The sequence below is a fragment of the Triticum dicoccoides genome, chromosome 2B (assembly GCF_002162155.2).
Source record: "Triticum dicoccoides isolate Atlit2015 ecotype Zavitan chromosome 2B, WEW_v2.0, whole genome shotgun sequence".
Lineage (NCBI taxonomy): Eukaryota > Viridiplantae > Streptophyta > Magnoliopsida > Poales > Poaceae > Triticum > Triticum dicoccoides.
In genome coordinates, this window is record NC_041383.1 from 590,960,274 (window position 1) to 590,972,102 (window position 11,829).

Genomic DNA, 11,829 nt, shown 5'->3' on the forward strand with positions numbered 1-11,829 from the left:
GTTCTATATCATTTCCCATCAAAAGTATGTCATCCACATATAATATGAGAAATGCTACAGAGCTCCCACTCACTTTCTTGTAAACGCAGGCTTCTCCATAAGTCTGCATAAACCCAAACACTTTGATCATCTCATCAAAGCGAATGTTCTAGCTCCGAGATGCTTGCACCAGCCCATAAATGGATCGCTGGAGCTTGCATACCTTGTTAGCATTCTTAGGATCAACAAAACCTTCCGGTTGCATCATATACAGTTCTTCCTTAAGATAGCCGTTAAGGAATGCCGTTTTGACGTCCATCTGCCATATCTCATAATCATAGTATGCGGCAATTGCTAACATGATTTGGGCGGACTTTAGCTTCGCTACAGGAGAGAAAGTCTCATCATAGTCAACCCCTTGAACTTGTCGATAACCCTTAGCAACAAGTCGAGCTTTATAGATGGTAACATTACCATCCGCGTCCGTCTTTTTCTTAAAGATCCATTTGTTTTCTATCGCTCGCCGATCATCGGGCAAGTCTGACAAAGTCCATACTTTGTTTTCATACATGGATTCTATCTCGGATTGCATGGCTTCAAGCCATTTGTTGGAATCTAGGCCCGCCATCGCTTCTTCATAGTTCGAAGGTTCACCGTTGTCTAACAACATGATTTCCAGGACAGGGTTGCCATACCACTCTGGTGTGGAACGTGTCCTTGTGGACCTACGAAGTTCAGTAGCAACTTGATCCGAAGTACCTTGATCATCATCATTAATTTCCTCTCCAGTCGGTGTAGGCACCACATGAACATCTTCCTGAGCTACGCTACTTACCGGTTCAAGAGGTAGTACTTCATCAAGTTCCACTTTCCTCCCACTTACTTCTCTCGAGAGAAACTCTTTCTCCGGAAAGGACCTGTTCTTGGCAACAAAGATCTTGCCTTCAGATCTAAGGTAGAAGGTATACCCAATGGTTTCCTTAGGGTATCCTATGAAGACGCATTTTTCCGACTTGGGTTCGAGCTTTTCAGGTTGAAGTTTCTTGACATAAGCATCGCATCCCCATACTTTTAGAAATGACAGCTTAGGTTTCTTCCCAAACCATAATTCATACGGTGTCGTCTCAACGGATTTAGACGGTGCCCTATTTAAAGTGAATGTAGCTGTCTCTAGAGCGTATCCCCAAAAAGATAGCGGTAAATCGGTAAGAGACATCATAGATCGCACCATATCCAATAAAGTGCGATTACGATGTTCGGACACACCGTTACGCTGAGGTGTTCCAGGCGGCGTGAGTTGTGAAATGATTCCACATTTCCTTAAGTGCGTACCAAATTTGTGACTTAAATATTCTCCTCCACGATCTGATCGTAAGAACTTTATCTTTCGGTCACGTTGATTTTCTACCTCATTCTGAAATTCCTTGAACTTTTCAAAGGTCTCAGACTTGTGTTTCATCAAGTAGACATACCCATATCTACTCAAGTCATCAGTGAGAGTGAGAACATAACGATATCCTCCGCGAGCCTCAACGCTCATTGGACCGCACACATCAGTATGTATGATTTCCAATAAGTTGGTTGCTCGCTCCATTGTTCCGGAGAACGGAGTCTTGGTCATTTTGCCCATGAGGCATGGTTCGCATGTGTCAAATGATTCATAATCGAGAGACTCTAAAAGTCCATCAGCATGGAGCTTCTTCATGCGCTTGACACCAATGTGACCAAGGCGGCAGTGCCACAAGTATGTGGGACTATTGTTATCAACTTTACATCTTTTGGTATTCACACTATGAATATGTGTAACATCACGTTCGAGATTCATTAAGAATAAACCATTGACCATCGGGGCATGACCATAAAACATATCTCTCATATAAATAGAACAACCATTATTCTCGGATTTAAATGAGTTGCCATCTTGCATTAAACGAGATCCAGATACAATGTTCATGCTCAAAGCTAGCACTAAATAACAATTATTGAGGTTTAAAACTAATCCCGTTGGTAAATGTAGAGGTAGCGTGCTGACGGTGATCACATCGAGCTTGGAACCATTCCCGACGCGCATCGTCACCTCGTCCTTCGCCAGTCTCCGCTTATTCCGCAGCTCCTGCTTTGAGTTACAAATATGAGCAACCGCACCGGTATCAAATACCCAGGAGCTACTACGAGCACTGGTAAGGTACACATCAATTACATGTATATCACATATACCTTTAGTGTTGCCGGCCTTCTTGTCCGCTAAGTATTTGGGGCAGTTCCGCTTCCAGTGACCCTTCCCTTTGCAATAAAAGCACTCAGTCTCAGGCTTGGGTCCATTCATTGACTTCTTCCCGGCAACTGGCTTACCGGGCGCGGCAACTTCCTTGCCGTCCTTCTTGAAGTTCTTCTTACCCTTGCCTTTCTTGAACTTAGTGGTTTTATTCACCATCAACACTTGATGTTCCTTTTTGATCTCTACCTCTGCTGATTTCAGCATTGAATATACTTCAGGAATGGTCTTTTCCATCCCCTGCATATTGAAGTTCATCACAAAGCTCTTGTAGCTCGGTGGAAGCGACTGAAGGATTCTGTCAATAACCGCGTCATCCGGGAGATTAACTCCCAGCTGAGTCAAGCGGTTGTGCAACCCAGACATTTTGAGTATGTGCTCACTGATAGAACTATTTTCCTCCATCTTACAGCTGAAGAACTTGTCGGAGACTTCATATCTCTCGACCCGAGCATGAGCTTGGAAAACCATTTTCAGCTCTTTGAACATCTCATATGCTCTATGTTGCTCAAAACGCTTTTGGAGCCCCGGTTCTAAGTTGTAAAGCATGCCGCACTGAACGAGGGAGTAATCATCAGCACGAGACTTCCAAGCGTTCATAACGTCTTGGTTCTCTGGGATGGGAGCTTCACCTAGCGGTGCTTCTAAGACATAATCTTTCTTTGCAGCTATGAGGATGATCCTCAGGTTCCGGACCCAGTCCGTATAGTTGCTGCCATCATCTTTCAGCTTGGTTTTCTCTAGGAACGCGTTGAAGTTGAGGTGGACATGAGCGTTGGCCATTTGATCTACAAGACATATTTGCAAAGGTTTTTAGACTAAGTTCATGATAATTAAGTTCATCTAATCAAATTATTTAATGAACTCCCACTCAGATTAGACATCCCTCTAGTCATCTAAGTGATACATGATCCGAGTCGACTAGGCCGTGTCTGATCATCACGTGAGACGGACTAGTCATCATCGGTGAACATCTCCATGTTGATCGTATCTTCCATACGACTCATGTTCGACCTTTCGGTCTCTTGTGTTCCGAGGCCATGTCTGTACATGCTAGGCTCGTCAAGTTAACCTAAGTGTTTTGCATGTGTAAATATGTCTTACACCCGTTGTATGTGAACGTTAGAATCTATCACACCCGATCATCACGTGGTGCTTCGAAACAACGAACTTTCGCAACAGCGCACAGTTAGGGGGAACACTTTCTTGAAATTATTATGAGGGATCATCTTATTTACTACCGTCATTCTAAGTAAACAAGATGCATAAACATAATAAACATCACATGCAATTAAACAGTGACATGATATGGCCAATATCATATAGCTCCTTTGATCTCCATCTTCGGGGCTCCATGATCATCTTCGTCACCGGCATGACACCATGATCTCCATCATCATGATCTCAATCATCGTGTCTCCACGAAGTTGCTCGCCAACTATTACTTCTACTACTATGGCTAACGGTTTAGCAATAAAGTAAAGTAATTACATGGCGTTAAATCATTGACACGCAGGTCATACAATAATTAAGACAACTCCTATGGCTCATGCCGGTTGTCATACTCATCGACATGCAAGTCGTGATTCCTATTATAAGAACATGATCTCATACATCAAATATATACCATTCATCATTCATCACAACTTTTGGCCATATCACATCACAAATCATATGTTGCGAAAACAAGTTAGACATCCTCTAATTGTTGTTGCATGTTTTACGTGGCTGCAATAGGGTTCTAGCAAGAACGTTTTCTTACGTACATAAAAGCCACAATGTGATTTGCCAACTTCTATTTACCCTTCACAAGGACCCTTTTCATCGAATCCGCTCCAACTAAAGTGGGAGAGACAGACACCCGCTAGCCACCTTATGCAACTAGTGCATGTCAGTCGGTGGAACCTGCCTCACGTAAGCGTACGTGTAAGGTCGGTCCGGGCCGCTTCATCCCACGATACCGCTGAAGCAAAATAAGACTAGTAGTGGCAAGAAAGTTGACAACATCTACGCCCACAACAAATTTGTGTTCTACTCGTGCAAAGAGAACTACACATAGACCTAGCTCATGATGCCACTGTTGGAGAACGTTGCAGAAAATAAATTTTTTGAGAACGGGGTTGAGGGAGTCGTACTCGTTGTGATCCAAATCACCGATGATCCTAGTGCTGAACGGACAACACCTCCGCGTTCAACACACGTACGGTTGGGAAGACGTCTCCTCCTTCTTAATCCAGCAAGGGGGAAGGAGAGGTTGATGAAGATCTAGTAGCACGACGGCGTGGTGGTGGCTGCAGCAGCGATCTCGGCAGGGCTTCGCCAAGCTTCTAAGAGAGGGAGAGGTGTAGCAAGGGGAGAGGGAGGCGCCAAGAGCATGGGTGCGGCTGTCCTCCCCCCCTCTTTATATAGGGCCCCTAGGGGGGCGCCGGCCCTAGGAGATGGGATCTCCAAGGGGGGGCGGCGGCCAGGGGGGTGGCTTGCCCCCCAAGCCAGGTGGAGGCGCCCCCATCCCTAGGGTTTCCCAACCCTAGGCGCAGGGGGGCCCCAAGGGGGGGCGCACCAGCCCACCAGGGGCTGGTTCCCCTCCCACTTCAGCCCATGGGGCCCTTCGGGATAGGTGGCCCCACCCGATGAACCCCCGGGACCCTTCCGGTGGTCCCGGTACAATACCGGTGACCCCCAAAACTTTCCCGATGGCCAAAACCTGACTTCCTATATATAATTCTTTACCTCCGGACCATTCCGGAACTCCTCGTGACGTCCAAGATCTCATCTGGGACTCCGAACAACTTTCGATTTACTGCATACTCATATCTCTACAACCCTAGCATCACCGAACCTTAAGTGTGTAGACCCTACGGGTTCGGGAGACATGCAGACATGACCGAGACGCCTCTCCGATCAATAACCAACAGTGGGATCTGGATACCCATGTTGGCTCCCACATGCTCCTCGATGATCTCATCGGATGAACCACGATGTCGAGGATTCAAGCAACCCCGTATACAATTCCCTTTGTCAATCGGTACGTTACTTGCCCGAGATTCGATCGTCGGTATCCCAATACCTCGTTAATCTCATTACCGGCAAGTCACTTTACTCGTACCGTAATGCATGATCCCGTGACCATACACTTGGTCACATTGAGCTCATTATGATGATGCATTATCGAGTGGGCCCAGAGATACCTCTCCATCATACGGAGTGACAAATCCCAGTCTCGATTCGTGCCAACCCAATAGACACTTTCAGAGATACCCGTAGTGCACCTTTATAGTCACCCAGTTACGTTGCGACATTTGCCACACCCAAAGCACTCCTACGGTATCCGGGAGTTGCACAATCTCATGGTCTAAGGAAATGATACTTGACATTTGGAAAAGCTCTAGCAAGACGAACTACACGATCTTTGTGCTATGCTTAGGATTGGGTCTTGTCCATCACATCACTCTTCTAATGATGTGATCCCGTTATCAATGACATCCAATGTCCATAGTCAGGAAACCATGACTATCTGTTGATCAACGAGCTAGTCAACTAGAGGCTTACTAGGGACATGTTGTGGTCTATGTATTCACACATGTATTACGATTTCTGGATAACACAATTATAGCATGAATAAAAGACAATTATCATGAACAAAGAAATATAATAATAACTATTTTATTATTGCCTCTAGGGCATATTTCCAACAATTATTGCCTCTAGGACATATTTCCTTCAATCACCACATCCTCGTAGGATGTCCTTTTGGGGTCCTTGGCATCGAAATCACTATTGATCTGTGATATTGCGAGCTTTGAGTTGTCTCAGACCTTCGGACGCTAGATACCCATGGATACCGCCATCTGAAGTCTGTGGAGCAGAGCCTCGTATTCCGCCGTGTTGTTGGAATCAATGTATATGATCTAGAGTACGTACTTCATGGTGTCACCAGTGGGTGAGATGAGAACCACTTTAGCTCCGATCCTGACAAGCATTTTGGAGTTGATGAAGTACATTATCAAGTTGGAGTACGCCGTATGCTCTTTAGGGAGTTCGACCTCCGTCCATTCTTCGACAAAATCAACCAACACATGGGACTTAATAGCGCATTGATATAGGATTTAGAAGGGGGGCGCTCAATTGCCCACTTCCAGATGTGACCGAAGGCATCTTGATTGTTTATTATGTCTTTAAGCGACACCTCGGAAGCCACGATTATTGAGCATTCCTGAAAGTAATGCCAGAGCTTCCGAGAAGCCATAAACATGGCATAGGCTATGTTTTGGCAATGTGGATACCTCGTTTCACATAGGCTTAGTACCTTGGAAACATAATACACATGCCTTTGCATGTTGAACTTGTGTCCTTCCATGTTGCCCTCAACGACTAGAACAACGCGAACAATCTGGTTGGTTGCCGAGATGTAGAGCAACATCGGCTCACTAGGGTGAGGGACGGCTAGGACGGGATTGGTAGCCAGAAATGTTTTGATTTCTTCCAAAGCCGCGCTGGCCTCATGTTGAGAGCATGGAGTAAAAAAAGACATGTGGTTAGGAGTGAGGAGAAGCCAGGGGTGTTGGGATGTGTCCGGGTAGAGTTGAGAGCATGGAGACCAACATCCCTCATGGGCACAACAAACTCTCCTAGTTACCCAGCCGCCGCGACAACATACCTAAAGTTTAGCCGCCGCCATATGTAATTTCAAGACTGTCATGTCTACAACATCACCGCATTCCACCACGCTCCCCTGCGCTCTCTCTCCCTCGCAGTCACCACATGCCATATCCTTCCCATCTCTCCCTCCCGAATCGGCCGAGCGGCGATACGAGGAAGGAGTCGAGATGCCGAAGGGATAAACAACCACTCGGCGGCTAAGCGCATATACATGTGCTAGCGACATCTGATTTGACGTGGACCGGCGAGCGGGGGAGGAGGCATCTTGCAACCATGACAATTTTTTAGACGAACCAAGAAGAAGCAGAAGTGGAAGGGAAAAGGGAAGGCACATGATCTGGCGACCGCATTGGTTCTAGCGTTTTTGGAAGGTCAGGAGGTGAGGAAGGTGGAGCCAATGCGCGGATGGAGTGCAGGGGGTTGAACTCAAGAGCCGCAAATCTGGTTACATGTGGTCAATCGAACAGATGGATGGATTTGTGATGACGTGGTACACTGTGAGGGCAGAGAGATCAGATAGTGAGAGCCCGCTCGATACTTCTCATTTGACATTGTCAGATTGAACATTTAAAATGGGTAGACCGTGATCTCAACCTGCCAACTCAACTCACTTCCACGCATTGTCCCATTTTCCCGCGTGACACATAGCACACATCGAGCAACACACCAGTGGTCAGTTGGACAGCGAGGCATTGTATATTCGCTCGCCATTGTTCTTGACAATGATAATAAAAATAGACAACACCGTCATAGGATAAAATAAGAAGTTTTTTAAGTGTCTTTAATTTTTTTCCAATCGAGATACAAATAGTCACAAAATCAGGATTTTGAAAGGACCCCATTACTAGTCTGTTTCTTTCTGGATCAGATATCTTTTTCTCGATCAAGTAAAAACTCAAATCCATCTCCTCCAAACGTTTCCTCTCCACCGCTCCCGAGTCCATGACCTAACCAAAGCCCAGCAAGCTGCCAGTCGTGCCGGTCCGCAAGCACTCGCCCCCCGATTCCCGATCTGAACTCTCCGGCAGCCGCCTCCCGCCTACCTCTGTGCCTCGCCGGCCACTCGTCGTCGCCGCGTCGGCCTCCGCCCGCCTCCGTGGTTCCGTGCCTCGTCGCGCCCTCCCACGCACACTGCTGCTGCCCCCCCGCAGTCCACTGCTCCCAGCCCCCCAGTCCGCAGACCGCAGCAGTCCTGCCCGGCGGCTGGCGGCGTGCACGAAAGCATCCCTCCAGTGGCACAGCGTGCACCCTGCGGCAGCCAGCCCTCCCATGATTCAACACAGTACACAGGTACGGCTGTTGCCCCATTCTCCAATCTTCCCAGTTTTGCAATTTATTTATGATTCAAACCTTATATTGATTCATTCATTTGCTGTTGTCCAATTATGATTGCTAGAATGTTTGGACTGATAAGACGTAGTATTTCTTGTATAATTGTTGAAGAATGAAAGAGGACAGTAAACATCGCTTCTCTTTTCTGGAAACACGTTGCAAAGAAGAGCTATGCTGGACTAGGATGTGCCAATTCTTTTTAATTTAAGGTGGACCATCCTATTTTAAAATCCTAGATCTGCCACTAGTTACAGTCTCTGGCCGCTGTGCCTTATAGCTGCCGCGGTGCGTAGCTTACCATCACCGCCGGCGCCTCAGTCCCTCACCTCTCCCCTATCCTCTCCGCCGCTCACGCGCAACGCCGGCGTTGTTCGCATTCTACCTTATTGGGATACCACATCCCTGCTGGTTCCACCCCGTCCCCAGTGTTGGCTACTTGATTTTGACGTTTGCGCCTTTTGCCATCCAGGGATGAGTTCAACCTCTACCGACCTCCACAAATTTTGGGTGTCCCCGTACACACCATCTAGATCCCCCCTTGGATGTGGTAGACGCAGCGGCTGCTAAGGTCCTCGGTCTCGTTTGTTTCGCAGTTTTAATTTAGCAACATGTTTCTATTCCTTCTTGTTTTGAGTTCTCATTAGGTTTCCAGTTTTAGTGGTATAACACGTCCACATCTGGCGCTTTTGCCCAAATATCGCACGTCCGAACGATACATCTACGTCTCTCACAGTCTTACTGTCGCTGGCGGGATTGTTAGCTCCAAGAGACTATCGTGTGTATTTTCTCTGATTATAATAGTGTGACTGGCGCGGGGTGCAGGGGGGGGGGGGGATATTCTGGGACTGTTATAATTTGCATTTGAAGTGTCCAATTCATGGTTTGGCTCATACATATAGTCTTTTATTCTGTCATCGTAGAGAAGTTCTATCCGACTTGAGCAGGCTGAATCGTTGCTTAAGTGTAGTTTGCTTGTAGGTGTTGCTCTAATGTCTGGTAATGAGACCTGGACCCATGAGATCGTGATGGATCATCTGTTAAAGTGTCATGCTTAGCAAATATAGGCGTTTGAAGTGCTAAGTCTAATTCGTTTTGTTCTATTATTTACAGAGGTGTTGAAGTTTGCAGATTACCCTTTGCCATTCTGAGATCTATTGTTTTTTGAAGCTGAAGTGAGCAATTCTCAGAATCTTGAGCACATTTGACAACAACTCCTCATTCACATGAAATGTCACTGCTTAGTAGATTCTTCTACAAGAGGCCTCCCGATGGATTACTGGAGTTCATTGACAGGATCTATGGTAAGCTTCTGAAGTGTTGTTACTCTTTTTTTTATATTGATCACCTCATTTGTTTTATTGATTTATTATTTTGTATTCCAATTAATTTGGTATCTTATGCCATATTGCAGTTTTTGATTCATGCTTCTGCACTGAAGTTTTGCCGCATGGAATGTACCCAGTCTATTTGAATGGAATTCTTACAGAGTTGCATGAAGAGCACGCAGAATCTCAATTTCTGGCGATTAACTTCAGAGATGGGGATAAGAGAAGCCAGCTTGCTGATATCCTACATGAATACGATATTCCAGTAATTGACTACCCACGTCATTTTGAAGGCTGTCCAGTGCTTCCTCTATCTCTTATACAGCATTTTCTTCGTGTCTGTGAACACTGGCTATCTACTGGGAACAGCCAAAATATTGTACTACTCCATTGTGAGAGAGGGGGCTGGCCATCATTGGCATTTCTGCTATCTTGTTTTCTTATTTTCAAGAAGTTGCACAGCGCAGAACATAGAACTCTGGACATTGTTCACCGTGAGGCCCCTAAAGGGTTCCTACAGCTATTTTCTGCACTCAACCCAATGCCCTCTCAGCTTCGATATATGCAGTATGTAGCCAGAAGAAATATCTCTCCAGAGTGGCCTCCTATGGAGCGGGCGCTCTCTTTGGATTGTCTGATTCTTCGAGCTATTCCAAATTTTGATTCTGATAATGGATGTAGGCCATTGATCCGAATTTTCGGTCGAAATCTTCTTGGCAAGAATGCTAGCATGACTGACATGATTTTTTCAATGCCTAAGAAGAAGTCCTTGCGCCACTATCGACAGGTAGGTGGTAATTAGAATCACATGAAGTTCTTGTTTGCTTTCTTAATTTATTTTATTTTGCATCAATCTGCATTGTTTTCATGCAGGAGGACTGTGACGTGATAAAAATTGATATCCAGTGTCCAGTCCAGGGAGATGTTGTTATGGAGTGTGTACATCTTGATCTTGATCCAGAAAAGGAAGTTATGATGTTCCGGATAATGTTCAATACTGCTTTTATCCGTTCAAATGTACTGATGCTGAATAGTGATGATGTTGATATACTCTGGGGTTCAAAAGATCGGTACCCAAGGAATTTTAGAGCAGAGGTAAGAGCAATGCACGTACTCATTTGAATTTTTCAGGCAAGAAATCAATTACTGATGCAGGTTTGGAAGTGCAGGTACTGTTTTGTGAAATTGGGGGCATTTCTCCTCCAAGGGCTCCAACAGTAACACTGAATGGTGATATGAAAGGTGGTTTACCAATTGAAGCCTTTTCAGCTGTTCAAGAACTCTTCAATGATGTTGAATGGATGGAAAGCGGTGACAATGCTGCTTTTTGGTTGCTCAAAGAATTCTCAGCAAACTCCCTGCAAGATAAATTTCAAAAGCTAATACTCAGCGACATGAAAGAGCTTTCGAAGTTCCAAGCTAAAGTTGGCCTCCAGATGCCACTAATGTCTCCACTGGATTCTGATGAAGAAAAATATTCTGCGGCTTCTGATTCCGGTTATTCAGTAGATTATGAGAAGGTTCAACATGGTGGGAACTCATCTGACTCAGAGAACATTGATCGTGCTCTTACCACTGAAGATTCTGAATCTATTGGTACCTCTATTTACACAAGTCATTTTTCTTGTTGAACTTTATTGACACGTTCAATTATTTAGGGAATACGCCCTTCGAAGAAAACTTCTGTTGCTGGACCTGGTGTTTTCATGCTCTACATTCTCTCCCTTTTTCCCATCATCTTAATTAAACTCTGATTCATAACTATCACAATTTGTGCAGCTACTTCCTCAGCGAACACTTCATCTCCCCCTCCTCCACATGGTAGATCTTGTGGCCTTTCAACTGAACAAAGTCTGCTGTCAGGAGAATTACAGCACGAGTTACCTAGCTGGCAGCCGCCACCACTATCAGCAGAAAATGGAGACAAACATGCTATCTCTGCACAGGTGTCACCACCAGCAGCAGCAAATGGAAGCAAACCTATTATCTCGGCGCCGCCGCCGCCACCAACACCACCACCACCACCACCACCAAGTGGCAGCAAACCTGTTTTCTCACCACCGCCGCCACCATCGCCGCCGCCACCGCCGCCAAGTGGCAGCAAACCTGTTTTCTCACCGCCGCCGCCACCACCACCACCACCACCTCGGATTAGTAATGTATCTTCTCCACAGCCTCCACCTCCGCCACCCCTGCCAAATTCTCGGACAGGAGCTCCTCTATCTGCACCGACCCTGCAGCCTCGGCAAAATGTTCAAT

The 11,829-nt window shown here is 46.0% G+C and overlaps 1 protein-coding gene across 1 annotated transcript in view; it reads left to right on the forward strand.

Annotated features, from left to right (window-relative positions):
* Positions 1-7,831: 7,831 nt before the first annotated feature.
* Positions 7,832-11,829, forward strand: part of LOC119365058 (formin-like protein 3) — an 11,941-nt gene continuing 7,943 nt past the window's right edge. The window contains exons 1-6 of the mRNA XM_037630646.1: positions 7,832-8,203; positions 9,356-9,546; positions 9,657-10,357; positions 10,444-10,665; positions 10,740-11,166; positions 11,350-11,812. Of these exons, the coding sequence (XP_037486543.1) occupies positions 9,474-9,546; positions 9,657-10,357; positions 10,444-10,665; positions 10,740-11,166; positions 11,350-11,812 (1,886 nt within the window). The 5' untranslated portion in view covers positions 7,832-8,203; positions 9,356-9,473. The remainder of the gene's footprint in view (positions 8,204-9,355; positions 9,547-9,656; positions 10,358-10,443; positions 10,666-10,739; positions 11,167-11,349; positions 11,813-11,829) is intronic.